At 41.5% G+C, this 20,920-nt stretch overlaps 1 protein-coding gene across 4 annotated transcripts in view; it reads left to right on the top strand.

The window, feature by feature from the left end:
* Positions 1-19,766, top strand: part of Dcdc2 (doublecortin domain containing 2) — a 176,200-nt gene extending 156,434 nt beyond the window's left edge. For all 4 annotated transcript variants that reach the window (XM_050142401.1, XM_050142403.1, XM_050142400.1 and 1 more), the window contains exons 10-11: positions 11,169-11,471; positions 14,634-19,766. In XM_050142401.1, the coding sequence (XP_049998358.1) occupies positions 11,169-11,471; positions 14,634-14,738 (408 nt within the window). In that variant the 3' untranslated portion in view covers positions 14,739-19,766. The remainder of the gene's footprint in view (positions 1-11,168; positions 11,472-14,633) is intronic.
* The last annotated feature ends 1,154 nt before the right edge of the window (positions 19,767-20,920 follow it).

Raw genomic sequence — 20,920 nt, 5'->3', positions numbered from 1 at the left:
TCCCTAATCCAGATTCATTTTGTTAGTCAGAGACAAGCAACATTCACGGAGTTCTGTTGCTATGACCGTAACATCTGCCAGAGATAATTTAGGAGAAGAAAGGTTTATCTTATATCATGGTCCAAGTCTACCAATGTGTGGTATGTAGAACAGAATTCTGGTTGTGTATGATGGACCAGGAATTAGAGAGCAAGGCCAGAACCTGGGCCGATACTATAGCCTTCAAAAGCTTCCAGCGGCAAGGTTCTACTTCCTAAAGGCTCCATCACCTTTCAGAAGGCGCCACTACTGGGGCACAATCCTTTGGGGGAAAGTTTCAGAGTCTAGACATTGTAGTGGTGGGCCTAGTACTGCTTTGAAACTCATGGGGAGATGCTTATGTATCTAGGAAGGCCAGACCAGACCAAATGGCTTTTGTTAGGAGAGAATTTAGGTCTAATAAGAGTAAGGCAGACTGGGCAGTGGTGGTGCATGCCTTTAATCCCAGTACCCAGGAGGCAGAGTCCGGCATTTTTCTGAGTTCAAGACCAGCTGAAGCTACACAGAGAAACCCTCTCTTGAAGAAAAGAATAATGTTCATTCCCCCATTTGACCCATGTGTGGTGTGTACTTGATTGAATATATGTGCACATGAGTACATGTGTGTGTGGAAACTGGAGGTTTGACTTTGAGTGTCTTTCTCTGTTACCCTTACCCTTATTTTTTGAGCACAGGTGTCTCAGTAAACCAGGAGAACATTATTTTGAGTCAACAAACCTCTGGGATTCTCCTGTCTCCGATTCCTCTGCCCACAATGTCGGGTTAATGATGCATGGTGCCTAACTACTGAGTGGTTAGGAATCTGAACTCCGGTCCTCATCCTTGTGCAATAGTCACTCTCCCAGCTAAGTGAGCTCCTTGTAATAACACTATTCCTGTTTCATGGATATGACATCTTCCCTTTTCCAAATTCTAATGTTCTATTATTTAAAAACCTCATTTTTCTAGTGTGGTTTTTATGAGTTTTTTTTTTTTGTCTTTCTGTTTTGTTTCCTGCCTTGGTGCTAGGGAGATTTTTGTGTGCGTGAATCATTAAGTACAGTGCATAGGCTGAACTTACTAGGAGAGATCCAAGGCAGTGTGATTGGTTTGTAGTATTCATGGGAAGAGCTTCTCTATATTTTGGTAGTCTTAGCATTGTTCTTCTGTTTCTTAAGAGAAGACTCTTTAGGTATTTTCTTTGTGTGAGCCTAGAGCTCAACAGTTAGGGCCCGACTGTGAGAAGGGTATTTATTTGGAACTCTCCCTGAGAGACCTTTCTTTGGCTTCAGCACACTGGATGCACATACCCATTCTTTAGCTTCCCTTGCTGCACGTTTGAGTTTTTCTTCTCTGACATCTACTCCTATTGGCCATACAGCTACTAACTTTATTGTGCCCCAATTTTTGTTGCTATCATTTCCTTTTCAGTCTTCAGTGTCTTTATGGATGGATTCCTTTAAAAATTCCTTTTATTGATGCTTTGGAGGGACATTTGAAGGATGTCAGGGGGCAAAACAAACCCATATTATTCAGTTTACAATGTTCAACCAGAAGTCACTTTCCTCCTAAACCATCTTCATGTAATCTATGCTAGAGATGAGAACTGAAGGCCTGTGACCAAATTCCCCAGGAGAGGTCCGTTCATTGTCAACCCTGACTCTCCTGTGCCTGCTTGGCACGCCACATATTCTTCAGCTGATTCTCCTTATTCTCTCACCTTTCCTGAGTTAAGTGCTTATGTTGTTTGTCCAGCCCCTTGGAGAGTTAGTTTCAGCTGTGACTACTTCAGATGTTCACATCTGCCGAACACAGTACCACTTCAAAGACTCTATAGCCAGTTCTCAGGACATAGCCAGAAAACAAGAGTTTGAAATCTGAACCCATAGATTTCCTGGCTTGTTAGTCTATTGCTGACTTTACCTGGAGATGACCAGTAATAACCTGCAGCTTCTCTCAGAAACCCAGCAAGAGGAAGGGCCTCCAAGTATCCATTTTTCATATACAATAACATAACCCCAACCATTCTTCAATGAAATGCACTTATTAAGCAGAAGAGTAAACATTTAGAAACAAAGGAAACCTGGACTCTTATTTTGCCACAGAAGAAAAAGTCCTCATTAGAGAAAGTCATTCTTCCACAGAGAAGCCACTTGCTGATGGTGCTCTAGGCACAGGAGGAAGCCCTGGCTTCTGGTTTATGGCTTCTTAGAACCTCTCATGAGGAGCAGTAGAGCGATTAGGAACTCCTGATTTCCCCATAATTGGCCCTACCTGAGCACCGGGTTAATCAGCCTTCAGTGACTTTGAAAATTAAAGGAGTTAGAACCAGCAGTTCATCGGTGCTCTTTGTATTCCAGCCACAGGTCCTTGGTGATCACATTCTTGCTAGTTCTGTGAGCATCAGCAGGGGGGGTCAGGGTGAGGGTGAGCAGAACTCCTAACCTCCTTATGCACTTGCAGAAAGTGGGCTTTTAGTGGCGCTGTGTTTGTAGATTTATGTTTAATTGAGAGAAATGCTGTTAAACATTAAAATGTAGCCTGCAGGGATTTCAGTGAAAATAAAATAAAATCAACATTTCTTTTTAAAATGAGAAAACTCACCCCCCCTCCGCATGATGACTTAATAACCCCATGCCATACAGATGCTTCCAGGAAACTACATTTTTATATGGATGTTATAGGAGCTGTCAGAGCTCTACAGGGCCTAAATGAAACATCACTGACCAGTGGCAAACTCAGCCTCACTCCTCATCTGTACCTGGGATCATGCCTCTGAATATAATCACCATTTCTGTGGTCTTTGTGTCCTCAGACAATATCACCACCCCCATGAAAGTCAGCCTTGGAAAGCTGAGAACAAAAAAGCACTACTTTGCTATCATGAAAAATTGAAACTGATTATTTCAAAATACCTCATTCAACTTGGTAGGAGATGATTTTAGTTTCCATGGGAACAGAAATAAAAACAAGCACAATAATTTCTGTACCTTCACTGCCAATGCCTCTGCCATAGAGTACAGAAATACCTTCCGTTCCAAAGTCAGCACCAAGCCCACACACATCCCCATGTTACAGATACAGAGGGAAGTTTCCATGGACCCCTAGGGGGTCTCCCCACCTTTACTGACTCAGCTCTCCAGTTTCTAGGTGTGCTTTGTTTTCAGGATGGGAAGAATGCTGTGCAGGAAAGGGTGGATAGATGGTGTAACTTGACTAGAAATTCTGTGTATTTTAGATAGCTTAGAACATGAAGATATATCCCCCCCAGGAATGATAATGTTAATATAATAAATGAGGGTACTTTTTTCCTAAGTGGGCTGGGTACTGGCTTAGCTGTCTTCTCCTGTTTCTAATTTTTGATGCTGTAGTTACTGTCAAAGTGCAATGAGGCATTTCGGGCATAAGTCATTTAGACAGCCCCATCTTGCTGTGAAGTCTTCCTCCAAGTACCTGATGCTTTTGGTGTCAGGTACCTTGTTTTCATAAGATTTCGACATCCCATGGCCTTTCCGCCTGGTGCTTGGAAACCCTAAGTAAATCTTCATAGCAGCAAGCATGATAAAAGATTTAAATGCTGCGAGGATGTAGCGAGTGATAACAACTCCCAGACCAAGACTAAACGGCAAGATGTGATGTGGGCAGACCTGGGCAAAATGTACTGAAAATGCCAGTGCTGGTGCCATGTGAAAGAGGAAGTCTACTTTAGGTTTTCTAATAACAAATATTAAGAACAACTACTAAAATATATTATAGAATATATGATATATTACTAATAAATTTAATTTAAAAGGCAAAAGTTGATTTTCATATGCAGAGCTCTTTGTTTAAGGGTCTGTGGTGTCTGTGATTATACAAATGTCTTTAATATGTATGTGTCTCTAACCCACTAACCTTGTGTGCTTTGGGTCAATGCCAACGAGTCTAGAAGGCTGGAACCATGAAGTTTAAATGACTTCTGAGCTCATGGTTATATTGTTATATATATCAGTTTAGTACTCATTTCAAATAGAGTACAATAAATACATTTTAAACTCCAGTAAAACAGAATTGTGTTTTATATAGAGTATAGTATTGTGCAATTACTCATAGGCATGAGCTAGTCCTGAAATTTCAGGATGTGTATACCCCTGGGAGAAACGATTTCTATATGAAAACCTGTCCTCTGAGAATTTGAGTCACAAATTGACTAAAATTTGATGCAAACATAGGGGAGAGGACGTGATCACGGATAAAAACACTTTCCAAGTCACTATTTTTGCAAATCTGTTTCTTTTCTTATAATACGGTTTTAAAAACAACAACCATAGACGAGTGGTAGGACTAGAATAAATCTTCTTGACCCAAAATTATCCCAGCCACAGTCATCGTTGTACTTCCTTCCAAATTTCAACCAGTGGACCGACAGATTTTAAGATAAAAATGTAACTTCCGTTTAAAGAAGCTTCATTACAGCCAGAATGCCCTTTTAACGTGATCTGCTTGTGACTGTGCTGCTCATGTGGTCGAGAACCATATGATGTTCTGTGATGTCGAGTACTCTCTGATGGGGGCGTCCAGCGGGGTCCAGCAGGGATGATATCTGCAGAGGAGGTGTCACCAGGTGCTGAGTGTTGGGGTTTTTGACTCAGAACCTGATGCTTAAGTTGTGGTCGTAACTCCTTGAGGCCAGAATTTTATTTTACTCTCTAAATGCTTCATCCCAGGAAAAAGTGGGGAGAACTTACTGAATTCTGTCTTCTTCAGTGTCTGCAAATTAGGGTAATAACAGTATTGTCCTCACATCACTGTTGAAGGTTAATCCGGATGTCATTATGCATATGAGATGCCCAGAACCTGACCACTGGTACCAGGAGAGGGCTTGATAAATGTGCAACCTCTGTCTTCACTGGGTCTTCTCCTTTACCATATTAAAGATTAGGAATATGACGAGTCTGTGGCAGTGGGCTTAGAGATGAACAGGAGAAGACCTCTCCTGAGGGGCTTCCAGGGGTCTCCACAGAGAAGACTGACGTTTCCCCCATAATTCTATGTTCACACCAATATTTTTTTTTTCGGGGAGAAGCTCTGGTTTTGGTTAGCAATTTGTATGTTCTAATTTTGTTTCACCTACAGTTAGAGGATTTGAGAGTCCCGAAGGAATCCATATACAGTAAAGGTGCCTAGCAGCTAGTGATCTACCTGAAGGAGGAGCCATGGGGCTCCATGGAGTAGGTGGTGCTAATTAAGGGGAAAGATGTGTTCTCCATGCACAGACAAAAGGGGAGTGGGCTAAGGGTTTGTTGTTTGTTTCTTAGGATTCTCCTCACACTAAATTTCAGGCTGGGAAAGGCTGCATTCAATTACTCTTTCCTGCCACATTATATGTGGAAGGAACTCTCTCTGTATATATCTCTCTATCTGTGTGTGCACATGTGTATGTGTATGCACATGTGTATGTGTGTGCATGTGTGTACATGTACATGCATATGTGTGCACAGGGAAGGGAATACTTGGGTAGTGGATGCGTGTACAAAGTCTGCTATGACAAAGAACTACAAGCTGAGTGACTTAAGCAGCAAAAAAACCCCTATCCCCTGGTTTTGGAGGCTGTAAATTTGGGGTCCTCATGTGGACGTACCTCAGTCTCTGCAATTACTCCCTTTCTCTAAGGGCACCAGTCACACAAATGGCATCACTTTGATTTAGTCACCTCTTTAGAGACTGTCCCCCACTATAGTTAACTTCTGAGGTTTGGGGGGCTAACATCAGTTTATGAATTGCCAAGGGAGGCCAGCAAATATCTCAGTCTGAAACTGTGAGAAAATGGGGCGTATCTCTGATTTCATGCTGCCCAAAAGGTCACGATACTAGTGTGAAGGGGTGGAGCCAGGTTTTAATGGCTGCTCCTGTACAAGGCATGATCAGTGAGGAGAAGCTGGTCAGACGAAGGGGAGACGTTAGTCTTAGCTCTGCCTTCAGAGGGAGCTTGTGTCTCTGTCTTTTCTGATGTTGAAAGGCGTGGTCGTCTCTGGTCAAGCCAGGGCATTTCCCTTCTGTCCCCTTCTCTCCCGCTGGGATAATCAGGCTTGCAGCTGGCAAGTGAGGTGTGGAAGTGCTGCCTGCGGATGTGTCTCACTGGCCACACCGTGGTGGGGACCTGAGCCACCTCAGAGGCCCCTTTATTTCAGGAAGTCGCTCTTGCTTTTGTCTCCTACCAGCACATCCCCATTGCTTTAGGAAGAGGACTGCAGTCTGGAAACAAATATGTTTTACGATAGTAACTTCGTTGCCAAAAATATATTCCTGAGATCTCGAAAGCAAAGCCTGACCCGTGCTGCTGGGAGGGAGGCTGGTGAGCTCTGGAAATGGACCTAGCAGTTCCAGGGGACCTAATCACCTGCTAGCTTGCATTGTAGCTGTGTAAACTCACAGAGGGGAAAGAGCCACTAAGTGACTTAATCTCTCTTTTTTTTTAAAATTGCGTTTTAAATTTTATTTTTTTGGTGTGTGCATATGTGCTACCGTACATGTGTAGAGATCAGAAAACTACTTGTGAGAGTCAGTTATCTCCTCTCGCCATATGATTCTGGGGATGAACTTAAGTCCTCGGGCTTGGCAGCAAGTACCGTTACCCACTGAGCCATCTCATTGGCCCAAGTGTCTTAATCTGAACGTCACTTTATCTCTCTGTGAATGAAAACATATACAGCTCTATGTGAACTCTTAGGAAATAGTTTCATTCACACAGTAGTGCAAGCCCAATACCCCTCCCCTTTTTATTGAGACAAACTCTCAGTTATTCCAGGCTGCCCTCAAATTCACTATATAATTGAGAATGACCTTAAACTTCCGAATCCTGTACCTCACCTCTTGAGTGCTGGGATTAGAGACATGTGTCACCATACCCTCCACTACATCTGATTCAGTGCTGAGATTTGAAACCAGGGCTTCATGCATGCTAGGCAAGCGCTTTACCAACTGAGCTACAGTCCAACCCTGTAGAGTTTTCATCAGACGACTGGAGGAGCCCACATGAGCGTGCATGATAGACCGCACTCTCTCTGTCCCGGTGCGCTTGGTCTCACTTAGTCCTGCTGCAGTCTTCTGAGGCCTGAGCTATCCTTACCTGCAGAGGGAACTGAGAACTTTCTGAGCTACTTTCTAGAGTCTTATGACCTCTCCTTCCAGACACAAATGTGTCGGTTGGGATGAAATAGCTACACCAGGAGGCCCTAGATAATCACCCTCATGTAGACAGAGGGCATCTTTCTTTGCAGAACTTTACCATGGTTTAGATGTTTAGATTCTCTCTCTCTCTCTCTCTCTCTCTCTCTCTCTCTCTCTCTCTCTCTCTCTCTCTCTCTCTCTGTCTCTCTGTGTGTGTGTGTAAAGCTGGGTGTTCCTTTTGGGATGGTTTGATTGATGTATACACTAGAAACAGCTTTAATAATTTAATGTCTGCTTCAAAGGCATTTACACCAAAAAAGCACATTGCTTTTCACTTATTCATTACAGATCTGTCAGAGCAGGGGTTTGGTGTGTGTGTGTGTGTGTGTTTCCCTGAATGACAGTGCCATGGTAATAGTAAGTTTTATTCCAGATTCAGGGTATTTTAAAGGATTATAAGCCTTTTAACTAATGTTGCCATCTTATTTAAATTGATCAAATTGCTATTTCAGTATCATAATCTTGCATCTTTTTAAGTTGTGCTAGGCAACTGCGGTTTTATTTGCTGACTACTAAGTAGCCGTGCTGGGGGAGTCTAGTGGCGATAATGAGATGAGAGCATAGTGCTGATGGCTAGTGATGGTGATAATGGCAGGGAACCGGAGGGAACTTGGGAGCTGGATGCTAAGAGATTAGGGAACAACGCAGCCCTCTATATAGAGGAAAAAATAAAAGTTTAGGACTTCGTCAAAGAAAGAGCTTAAGACTAAGGGGAGGAAAAATAAGAATATAAAATCTAAAAACAAGAAATCATGTCCTCATTTTACAGTTAATTATTAGTTACGAATCTAGATGTCAGGAAAATAGATTTTTTCCCCCACTTACATGTAATTATCTTAATAGACTTTAACAATCACTCAGAGAAGCAAGGATTGTATTTACATTCCTAAACAATAAATTATGAGCTTTTTCTTTAATTTTTTATGAATATATTATCTAGACAGTCCCATCCCCATGTAGTGAGAATTGTACTGAGGCTGTCAGGCCAGGAAGTTGTCCATGAGGAAGAAGTGGTGGAGGGCTGTCCTTGACCTTGGGGGATGGGGTTGTTGGTGCAGTGAGGCAGTGTCAGCACAGGTTACAGGCAGGCTTAAAAAACAGTAAGATGTCCCAGGCAATGCATGTGAAATTGCATGTGAAAATAGTTTCTAAGCCATTGGTATGCAATTACCCATTGACTGAGAAAGTCTGAAAGATCCCAATTCTTTTCTGTTGTGAGCACTGTAGTGTGTAGTATGAGGAGCAGCAGGCTGTGTGCTGCTGCCTGGCTAGCTTAGCCTCCGAAATAACCACACAGAAATTTTTATTTATTTATTTATTAAAGATTTCTGCCTCCTCCCCACTACCGCCTCCCATTTCCCTCCCCCTCCCCCTATCAAGTCCCCCTCCCTTGTCAGCCCAAAGAGCAATCAGGGTTCCCTGCCCTGTGGGAAGTCCAAGGACCACCCACCTCCATCCAGGTCTAGAAAGGTGAGCATCCAAACTGCCTAGGCTCCCACAAAGCCAGTACGTGCAGTTGGATCAAAACCCAGTGCCATTGTTCTTGAGTTCTCAGTAGTCTCATTGTTCGCTATGTTCAGCAAGTCCGGTTTTATCCCAGGATTTTTCAGAGCCGGGCCAGCTGGCCTTGGTGAGTTCCCAATAGAACATCCCCATTGTCTCAGTGTGTGGGTGCACCCCTCGCGGTCCTGAGTTCCTTGCTCATGCTCTCTCTCCTTCTGCTCCTGATTTTGACCTTGAGATTTCAGTCCAGTGCTTCAATACCACACAGAAATTGTATTAATTAAATTACTGCCTGGCCCATTAGCTTTAGCCTCTTATTGGCTAACTCTCACATCTTGATTTAACCCATTTCTAATAATCTGTATCGTTACTTGACTGTGATTTACCTGCATGAGTCTAACCAGTGTCCATCTCGGGCAGGAGAATCATGGCATCTGCCTGTCTGTCCTTCTTCCCAGCATCCAGTTCTGTCTACTCCGCCCACCTAAGGGCTGCTCTATCAAAAGGCCAAGGCAGTTTCTTTATTCAACCAATGAAAGCAACACATAGACAGAACCTCCTACATCAGTAGTGTCTCTGTCCAATACTTCTTCTAAACTCTGCCCAGTCTTTACAATGTCCAGCCTCTAGATCATACCAGCGGGCTCTTGTAAAGGCACAGAAATGTTTGGTTTTTAAGGTTGCTAATTCTTTAAACAGTACAATCAGTGAGACATGGTGCAGATGTCCCTTTCCTTGGCCACTAGAAGGACACGTGAGAATCCCCTGGGGGCATTAAAGCAGGGGCAGGGCAGGGGGCAGAGGGATACAGTCTCCGTTTGTGATTTTTGCTTAAGGACTTTGGCCCAGACTTCCTGGGCTCCACACTCACCCAGCTTGGTCTTCTACGTGGTAATGTGGGCACTGAGTGGGTCAGTACTTTTGTTACTCATATGAAAGGGACAAGAAATGTACCACGTGAGACTTCTGTGCTGGCTTTTGCACTGGTAAGCGCTGTCTGACTCTGTAGTTCCTGTTGGGAGGCAGTGCTCTCTTGAGCTCAAGTGTTCTAAATGAGTGTGGAACACTCATTGTCTTTAGTATCTTTGAGTCTGGTTTCTAACTTTTATCATGGTTTTCATAATGTACAAGTTTTCTATCTTTGATTTATTTTATTTGTAAACATTTTATTCTTTTTAATGCTTTTATACATGGAATTTTTTTGGTAATATCCTCTCACAATTGTTTACTATTAATATATAGAAACAATAATTTTCACATGTGATGTATCCTCTGTTTTTTTTTTTTTGTTATTGTTGTTTTTGTCTTGTTTTATGTTTTCTGAGTCAGGTCTTGCTATATTAGCCCTGGACGACCTGGAACTTGTTATGTAGGTCCAGCTGGCCTGAAACTTTTAGAGACCCCCTGCCTCTACTTCCTAAGTACTGGGATTATAGGTACATGCCACCACATTAGACTCTCTGTTGTTTGATGATAGCCCAAATGCCTCCTCCTATATTCAAGGCTGTGCGCCTTAGTGACTCACTCTGTTTGCTTTGGAGAGAGGTGAGATGAGGGTGTGGTGAGGCCATGGAAGCTGCTAAGTCTTCAATGGAGACTGGAATTTTGTTCATCCCCGTGGGCACTGGTGCTGCATCCCCCACTGCTCCACTTTCTGCCTGGTGTTTGCCTCCTATGGATTTCTTCCTGGGTGGAACACTCAAGGCAGTTAAAGCTGAGTGATGATGTTTGACCTGCGTCTTTATGCTGAGTCTGCATGATGACACCTGCTGTAGTTTTTCCAGTCCCTAAAGAACACTGCATTTTTCTTCATTTTTTTAAACCTTTTTCCCCCTACATGTTTAATATCATATAGCCAAACTTGAAGTAGAAAAATAGGTTTTTGATAGGAATTGGGTATTACTAGTAGTATGTATGCTTAATTTAAGTTTATAAAATTTTAACTTTTGTATCTAGAGATAAATTATCAACTCTGAGGCATTATATGGAACCTATGCATGTTCCACATTAGAAAGTTCAGCTTATCCCTTCCCCCATAGGTTGGGTTGACAATACCCAGAGAATGAAGGCTCTGATCTGACTTGCTCCTCTGGTTCAGACATTATAAAAACAGACATTTTCCCAGGACCCTGATGTTTGATTTCTTGTTTGCCATGTGGATTATGTACTGCAACCATAGCTTAGTTCAGATTTTGGCTCCTCCATCAGGACCAAGCCAGGTTCTCCTCTATGCTTTAGTTTTCTTGTCTGTAAAATGGGATAATCCCAGGCTTACAGGCTCCTCCAGTGAAGATTTTCGGGCAGCTGCTCTGAGAATGTAGACACTGGGTACCCCATGGACAGTGCGGCTGTGACAGATGAGCATGGCTCTGTAGTCTGTAATGGAGGGCCCTGTCACACTGTCACACTTTTACCCATTGTCTCTTTTGCTTTGTAAGAGGCCAGCAGAAATAGTTGACGAGGAAGAAGATGGAGAGAAAACGAACAAAGATGTCAAACAGAAAGAAGACTTTTCAGCAATGAATGGGGAAACTGAAGATGGAGGGGATAGTGAGGCTGCTGATGGCCCTAAGCAAGAGGATGAAATCCCAGACCATGGAGAGAAGAAGGCCAGTCCCTCTCGGGTAAACGGTGCCACTGATGAGGAGAATGGTGAAGAACTGGACCAGGTTACTGAGGAGCTTCAACCAACAGTGGATGAGGAAGGAAAGGCCGAAGGAGACAGTAGTGGACAAGATGAGGTACGTCTATTATTTTGGCTTCCTTGTGCATAAATAGTTGTGTACACATGCTTGCACACACATGAACGTGCTTAGGAAATTAGCCAAATACTTGGATCTGCAGCAAAACTCCTTATGGTAGCATAAGAAACACTGAGCACTGTTTAATTAATTTCAAGTTTTACTTATTCTAATCAGTTATCAAGTACTGCCATGTATATGTGTTTCTTATGCTGTCCTCTGTATACCCATCCATGTACCCAATTCCCTTCCCCACCTACCTATCCACTCACCTACCTACCCATTCTTTCATTGTGTCCATCTATTCATTTGTGACCCATCCACCACCCACCCACCCACCAAGCTAAGGCCAGAGAAGAACAAACTAGAAAATGGTATTTAGCTCGGTGAGACCTTTAACTTATATAAAGAACACCATGGCCATTACCAGGACTTCTTTGTTCTTTAGAGAAATTAGAGTCTAGTCACTTACCCCACATTAAATAGATTAATCAAGCGTCCAGCATAGTGGGTACTGGTTTGCTTACTGTAGCAAAGCACAGGAGAGAGAAAGTTTAACAGCCGAGTAGTGCAGTATTTCCATGCCAAGTTTCAACAGTCAGTCCGAAACCACCCGTCTTCTACTGTACACTTCTACACAGCATCTTTGCCACCTGAAGGAAAACACGTGGTATACATACCTCACATTTCACCTTTACTCAAGGTGAGGTTTTCACACTGTGCCTGTGTAAGACGCAGAACACAATTCCTCAGATGGAGCTCAACACAGTCCCCCTGGCTGTGTATAAAGCAACAATAGTGGGTTCACAAAGCTCTCTGCTGTTTAGCCTCGGATGGAAGCAGACAACATGAAATCAAAGTGCTGTTCTACATGGGGCTCCGTAGGAAGACCCTGGTATGCAATCTTCCAGGGGTTTAGCTTAATTCAGTGTGTGACCTACTTAGACTTGACAAGATGCATGGTTTGTGAGAATCTTCCTGTAATTTTCAACAACGTAGAATAAGGTCAGAGGGCATTATGTTAACTGAAGCAATCCTGACACAAATACCGCATGAGCTCCTGTGTGTGAAAAGCTTCATTTATAGAAGCAGAGGGTAAAATGGCGGTTACTGGGAACTACGGGTTGAGTCTGGGGAGATGTGGGCTAAAGAACAGAACATTTCCACTCTGAGGAATAAGTTCTGGAGCTGTGTTGTCCAGCACAGTGACTATTCCTAACTTCATGTGCTTATGCTAGAGGACTGTTCCTAGTCCTTCAGACAGAGAAGGAAACTGTGAGGTAATGCAGAGGTTAATGAGTCCAAGTTAGCTTTTCCATAATGCACATGTATTTTGGGACATTATATGTTATATCATAAACATATTTTTCAATTAAATAAGTCAATTTAAAAACTAAAGTAAAAATAGACTTTTGATAGGAATTGGGCATCACTTAAGTTCAGGGTTATATAACTTGGCAAGGACCTGAAGCAAGGTTGTCTGTGATATGTTATATGATAAGTCCAATTCTTGGTTGCTCAGGTAAGTGGCTCATTGGAGACTTTAAGAAGCAATCGAATATCCAGATAGAATAATTGCTCAGAAGAGATGGAATCCTACTTGATTGTCTCCTCTCTTGCAATGATTATATTGTTATCTTCATATTAATGTCCTCATACATTAATATACATATACTTCAAGTATACCAAGTATATGAACATCTAAACATATATGTACTGTAAAGTAGAAGTTAACGATTCACTTTTATAAAACAGTTATTTACTCACAATGACTAAAAATTCAGTTTGCATGCAACATTCTGTCATATGTAACAGTTCTTATGTAAGGTAACAAATAAAAATAGCAAGAACAAGATGACAGTTACACAATAGCAACTGAGATGGTAGGAAACAGCAGGAAATAGGGGCCAAATACACAACAGCAACTGTCATCTATTGAGACAATCAGTTTATACTTTATGTATGATTCCATTTGAGATACTTCATGAGGAAGCAATGGGAAATAAAATGATGACTTGGAAACATATGTACACAAACATATATACCTAAATACATATAAATGCATATATATACACAAGCATATACAGACATACATTCATATATACATTACACATATTCACTGGCATATATACTTTCATAGATACAAGCACTTTTGCATATGTATACATACAAACACATATATACATATACACATTTATATATACACATGCAGTCATACTTATAAATGTATATAAACATATATACTTAAATGGTGTGCATATACATCAACACATGTGTGCCTACACATACACATGTATATATTTGCATGTTCACATTAATATATATTCATACATATGTATTTATTTTCATTTTTTTAGTATAAATCATGCCTATGGGGTTTAGTGATCTGGAGCTTCTCTTATCCCTAAGACTGGGGGCCCTTGTGAGGCTGTGAAACCTCCAGAATTTCATGGGTTATAGTTTGAAAACTAGCCAGTTCTCATCTTACACTTTGACAGCAGTCTAATGGGTAGATTAATTATGAATGAGATAATTGTCATTGATAACAGGAGATGTTCAAGGGACAGTGGTTATTCCTGGAGAAAAGTTCCTCTATGCTTTGGTTTTATATCCTGCTCTTACCTACGAGACACTGATAGTCTCTGTCACTTGACATCATACTATGACCCTGCAGATTCTGGTGGACCAGGACCACAGGGAGCACACTAGGTTAGTGAGACATGAAGGTGAAGCTGAGATGCTGTTTCTTCTCTCACTTTGGAAATACTTAACTGAAAAGTGTGAATACATCTTTGAACAGAGAAACACACACACACAAACACACACACACACACACACAGAGAGAGAGAGAGAGAGAGAGAGAGAGAGAGAGAGAGAGAGAGAGAGAGAGTATGCACTTGATGACGTCTTTTAACTCCTCTTCTTCTGCCTCTACCTCTTGAGTGCTGGGATTATAGCTATTGGAGTGTGGTCACCTGAGGTGTCAGTCCAGCCAAAGGGCTGAAAGTAGCAAGCAGGGGAAATGACTGACTAAAAACAAGAGAACCAAAGAAATGTCTTAGAGTTGAATACTTAATGGTTAAATGGGACATTTATGTGAGCTTTATTATCCTCATAAAGCAAAGAGCTAATTATCTTTGATTTGTTCTATTTTTCTTCCAGGCTGACTTAGATGCTGGAAGACCACCAAGACCAGAAGTGACAGTCACCAGCCCTCAAGAAAATGACGAGAATGAACAGAACAAGGACTCATCTGCTGTGGCATAAATGGTTTTAGAGCAGGAAATACACGGGATATAAAAGCATGCAGGGCTGTAATACTTGAATAATGAACACGGCCTCTCTATTAGGCAGGATGTGGCAATATGGTGGGGCACCACCTGCTGAATTTTAAAAATAGAAGCTAAATGGAAGGAAGGTTAGGTAATTTGTAGCTCAAAGCAGAATGACTTATGTTTATGTCAGATGTTTAAAAAATTCCTTTAGAAGAATCAAATAAAAGAGAGAGAGGGATTTGTACCTTAAGACAGTTAACTACCTGTGTTTGTAAGGAAGAAAGACATGGGCTAACTTCCATTAGATACTTTACTATAGACTTGGAAGCAAGGTATTGGCGGCTTGTTCTAAAGCATTTATCTAGGAAAGTGTAGACTTTTAAAGAATTGGTGATAGGAAAACATGTATTATGTTCTCAAAGGAATAAACTGTTGAATGGACAAATTGCAGCTTAGTTTCAGAGATGATTTGGAGATGGCAATAGATCCAAACACTCTGAAGCTGTTGACATTCCTTTCTTCATTTATCCAAGGTCCCCCTCAGACAAAGTCAGATCACAGTTCAAGCTGTCTTCTGGGGGTTGGAGCTGCTTCTCCAGGGCACTGGCAATTGACATCAGGTGTGTCTTCTGAGGCACACTCTCAGGCAAGAACCAGAGAGTGAGATGTGGGAATCCTGTGACTTTCCCTAATCTGGTCTGTCTGTACCAGGAACAGACGCTCTCCCCCTCCTATGTACTGTTGGAAACTCAATATTAGTGAAGATTGAATTCTTTCAATTACTTCAAAAAAGAATGTTTTAATAAACACCAGGAAATAAAATAGGAAACAGCAAAAAGAAGAGTTTCTAACTATCCAGTTCCTTTGCTTTTTGCTATTCTTCTGTCAGGGTTGCCATGGTTGCATAGAGTTATTATGTCCATCCATCCATCCATCCATCCATCCATCCATCCATCCATCCATCCATCTCCTAACCTTTTAGACTTACAAAAAGATGTTTATGTTTAGCCTTTTGTTTTTCAAGCAGATTCTTTTCTATAAATTTATATTCTGTCTGATGGAATTGGTGAAAAAACTTAAAATTTTCCCATAGCTCCTGATTTCAGTTTGTGGATGGACTAAATGTGTTTTCAACTTATCAGGTATAGATAAAGGAAAAGATAAATGGCATTAGTTTGATGATCACAGTAGAGATGATGCACCTCTTCCCTAAATATAGAAATATCACATATTTCTCATTTTAAAGAATATATTTTTACTCATAGAAAGTTTAAACTGGAAAATTTTAACATCTAGTGCTTTTGTAAGATCCATTACTATTGTAAGTCTAAGAGATCATTTTCCCTCCAGATTTCACAACCAACCATCTGGGATCAAAATAGTTGAGAGTTATATATACTAAAGTAATATAGAAAATAGATACATGTTCCCTCAAAAGCTATTTTGATTTTTCTGTAAATAGAAAATGTGAACAGAGCGTATGATGTCACAGTATTTGGGGGAGATCATGACACAGAGCTGGGAATCTGGGAGGATGAATTTTAACTGGGGCACAATCTGGGCTGTGCTTTCTCTGTATGGGCTTACTTTCCCAAATGTGACCATACAGCACACGTGGACAGCCAGCAGGGAGTCAGAGAAGCCGGTCTTCTGATGTGAAATATTGGGGGCTGAGGTTTCAAATACTTTGTGAAAATTGAACATAAGACATTTAACTAACTCTCAGACTGATTCTCTTTCTCAGCGAAGGACATTTTTCCTTAACGGAGCATTACTCTTTGTTCCCACCTTTTCTCTGTTTTACTCTGATGCTGAGGATCCAGGGGCCTCTTGACAGCTTTCTTAATGAGGCACAACACTGATATTTTACATGAAAAATAAACTTTGAGGTTTAAAGAACATTTCAAGAAGGTTACAGGCATAATAACAGTCATAAAGTGTTGAAATAAATGGGGAGACGATTTTCTCCTGTGCATGTATTTTAATACCTGGAACCCAAGTAAAAATTTTCTCCATATGTTGCCTAACGAAACATGTAATCGATTATTCATTGGGAATTAAAACTGTAGGCATAACTCTGAAGGTGACCTTAACAAAAGTTGAAGGTCAGTTCACCTGTCAAAAGTGACAGTCTCCTCTATGGGAATTGGGTACCTATGATAGGTTAGGCCCACGAATAAGTGAGACTTCCTGACAGGTTTGGGAGGCATGCATTGAGCATATGAATGAATTCTTGGTGAAGGGTCATGCATCACTCGTACAGAGGGTACTTGGATATATATCCAGTGTATTGCTTTGAGGTGTCAGCTTTTTGCAGTTTCTTAGTTTTAATTTTATATCACTGATGTCTTGGTTGTATTTCAATTTTAAAGACACTTAAGATCACTGGTTTGCTGGTGGAATTGGAACATTGGGAGTTTTACACTTGAGTAGAAGTGACTTTGAGTGATGTCACCTTCAGGTGAGGGGTGTGTTACATGCTTGGCATCTGTTGAAGCCATTACTGCATGCCCATCACCTTCCTGTTACTATTACTACAAGGCAGCCCCCGACTCACTATGTTTTCCTAGGGTCTTGAGGAGTCTTGTTATTTAGGATGTTTTCATTGCATTTTATTCCAATGTCAAAATGCCAGACTCATAGGAAGAGCATGATATAGTCATGCCTTCAGTTTTATTCTGAAAGGGTTAATTCTAGCTGTGGTGTTCAAACACACACCACACCGTGTGGTGCGGCCTAGAATCAGCCACATGTCTCCGTGGGTGCAAACCTGTGAAGTGACACACATTTCTTGCTGTCTGTCCTAGGGTGGGGCACCAAACTCAGAAACCACAAACTTTTCTTTAGAAGCTGGCAAAATGACTCAGCAGATAAGGTGCTTGCTACCTAGCCTGATGCCCTACACTGGCTGTTACATACACAAAGCTTGCCCACTTCCCATAGCTAAATAAATAAATGTAAACACATTGTTTTCTTGAGACATCCTTCCTTATACACAGAGGATGAATTTCACTAATTCAGAGATCAATGTGCTTAAGGCTGTTACTGTAGTGAGGCACACGTGGCTGACACCTGTAATTTCACATCTTGGGAGCAGGAAGTAGAATGAAGAATTAAAAAGTCACCCTTGATTACATAGCGTGTTTGGGGCTAATCCACGCAACTTGAAACCCTGTCTTAAAAACCAGCTGACCAACCAGCTACCTGCCCACTAAAGCTGAACTGGCCTCTGCAGAAAAATCAGGGGTGTTCATCATGTTACCAGAAGGCAATTCAACGTGTTCAACATGTCTTCTAAAGAACCTGTTCTGTACTTTTGTTGTTGTTAAAGTAGCAAAAGCAAAGTCAAAAGGTAATCGCTGAGTGGAAAGGTCCTCATCTGAACGGGTGCCAATCAGAACAGAGAGCACTCTGTTCTGTTATCGGTACTTCCACCGGTGCAGCCGTGCCCTTGCAGACCATGGGAAGGACCTCCTCACGGATGCTGGTTCAACAGGTCTCTTGTGTGGGGAGGAATGATGCCAACAATCCAGGAGCAAGCATTGAGACGATACTGTTGTCATGGTGTTTTAATATCGCTCTACTGAAACCAAGACATACGATATTTTCCCCAAATATGAAAGGTGCCAGCATCATTTAAATGAGGCATGGTGGCACATACCCGTTATCCCCGTGCTCTAGAAGTGGAGGCAGAGGGATCAGAGGTTCAAGGTCATTCTCAGCTACATAGTGAGTTGCAGGCCAGTCTGAGTTGTGGGAGACCTGTCTAAAACAAAAAAGGAAGAGATGCTAAAATTAGTTTCAGTCACAGTCTAAAACTTAGAGTTGGGTATCTTGCTTCCTGAACTGATGAAGTCTGTGGTCTGTGCAGCCTCCTACAATCCTGTGTGGACTATAGGAGGTGGGGGCAGGGAGAAAATCCAGGACACCTGCTTGTGTCCAGAAACCAGGTACACAGTGTCACCAGTTCCTGAAGCTTGGTCTGGGTTTTCATCCAGAGACCCCTGGAGTTCCTTGTCATTGTCATGTGCACAGGTCTGGCTTTTGCATTGTATGTTTTACCCAATGAAGTCTGAAAGACAGGGAGGGAATGGAAGAATGTCCCTGTATGATGAGAAGGAAGGAAATTATTGTTTTTGAATAGTCATGACACTTGTAGGATACCTGGAATTAGGAAAGAATTAAAAATAATGAAGAAAAAAAAGCACTTATAAAAGCCAGTGGGGACTAGTGGGCTATGGCCTTCTAAGGCAATGGCTACCTAGCTTCACTCTGTGAATGGGACCAAATGAATTCTGTGCAGGTTTATCAGCTTGAAATGCCTGGTTTAATTGACTGTTTCAGTTTTTGTCAAAAAAAAAAATGGGAGTGACTGTGATCAACTTTAGAAGATTGCAGGAAGCTCTGTTTCTTTTGTGTTTCCCTTCCATCTTAAATTGCTGACATGCACATAGTAATGGGTAATTTTTAATGCACTTTCTAAATATTAAATTAAGCTCATTATTTCTGTAGCATTTATTATATTTAGAATGTCTTTATGTCAGGAAAAGTATGTGTTTTGATCAAATTATAAGATGTAGCTTTCATTTCTGTATCAGAGCACATTCTAAAATGCTTGTGTACTCACCCATCCTATTGAGTACCTGGGTGTTTTATACAGTTAACATACATGTTCAGCATTTCCATATGATGTGTTGTTACTATTTTATGTGTGAATCCCTTTTGTAGCATTCTCCAGGAACACAACAGATACACAGACTTATATAGGCATTCAGCTCAGTAGAGGTTACTTCTGTTTGTATATAGAATAGACATTAAGCTTAATCATGTAATTTTTTACAATTCCATATGCATGTTTATTTGATAAAAATTCAGATCTATTAAAATTGTTATTTCTTTATTTTATGGACTATCTTTAGAGATGCATAAGCTCAGAGGTTTTGTGACACTCATGACATGTATTTTGTATACAGACAATCACAGAAATAAATGTATAATTTTACAAAGAGTTTCACTTAAATTTGTGTTGTGGGACTGTTCACTGCTTCCTTTTAAATAGTTTTGTTTTCTCCTCCACAATTAAGAAACAGATAGTTAAGCACTTCCCTATGAGCACAGAGCTTGTACTTGAACACCTCTTGGACACAATAACTCACCGTGGTCATCCCCCTGAGGCAGAACAGCAAACTCCACCAGGAAGCAGGTGTCTAAACTACCAGAGGCAGGCCACTTAGCAGACACGGTTCATCAACGTCAGAAACTGCCCACAGCTGACACCAATAGAACCTCCATAAGGCACTGCAACATTGCTTGCGTGCGTCTGCTGCTATACTTGTTTATGAGAATAAACACAGCTCTCTCGCAGGCTTCCGAGTGGAGATTTTTCCTCCTCTAATGGGGCTTGAGTCTATTAAATTGTTACACAGTCTCTCCAATGTGCTCGTAGTCAAACTCAATCTTCCATTAAGAAGACAAATGATACAGGAATGCCTGGCACTTCTGGCTGATCTAACAAATGCATTGGTTTGGTAGCAAGAAAAGTGACATGAAAATGCAAGAGAAGAAAGCAAGACCGTAAGTTTAAAACTCCATGAGGCAACAATCTCTGGCTTCCACTGCTCACTGTCTCATTTGTTATTTATTCATTGGGCTTCATTATTTTGTTTTTATGTATGTGTCTCTCTGAGTGTGTGCCATGTGTGCAGGCACCTTGGGGTGGCAAGAAGAAGAAAAAGCTGTCAGACCTCTTGGAGCTAGAGTTACTCGTGGTTGTGAGCTGATGGGCTGGGAACTGAATCTGGATCCTTACTGCAGAGCCATCTTTCAGCTTTGGTTTTGCTGTTGCTGCATTCGCTGGAAACAGGATTTCACTCTGTCGTCCTCAGTGGCCTGAAACTTACTGTGCAGCCCAGGCTGGTTTCAAATTCACAGCTATTCGCCCACCATGCTGGGATCACAGGTGTAAATTACCCAACTTGATAACCATTGTTTCTTTGAATTTTATTTTAAAATACTCCCCCAATTGCCGTGGAGGCCAGAAGACAACATGCAGGAGTTAGGTTTCTCTCCTACCTCATGGGTTCTGGGTCAGTCAGAGGTCAGTAGCTGCCCTTACCTGAGTCTTCACGTGTGTTCGCTCAGGTGGCTCCTTTGGGCTAAGGGTAAAAGTTAGGA

The sequence above is a fragment of the Alexandromys fortis genome, unplaced genomic scaffold, assembly GCF_014885135.2.
Source record: "Alexandromys fortis isolate MF-2015 unplaced genomic scaffold, M_Fortis_MF-2015_v1.1 scaffold_5, whole genome shotgun sequence".
NCBI classification, from domain to species: domain Eukaryota; kingdom Metazoa; phylum Chordata; class Mammalia; order Rodentia; family Cricetidae; genus Alexandromys; species Alexandromys fortis.
This window is presented reverse-complemented; position numbering and strand designations above follow the sequence as displayed.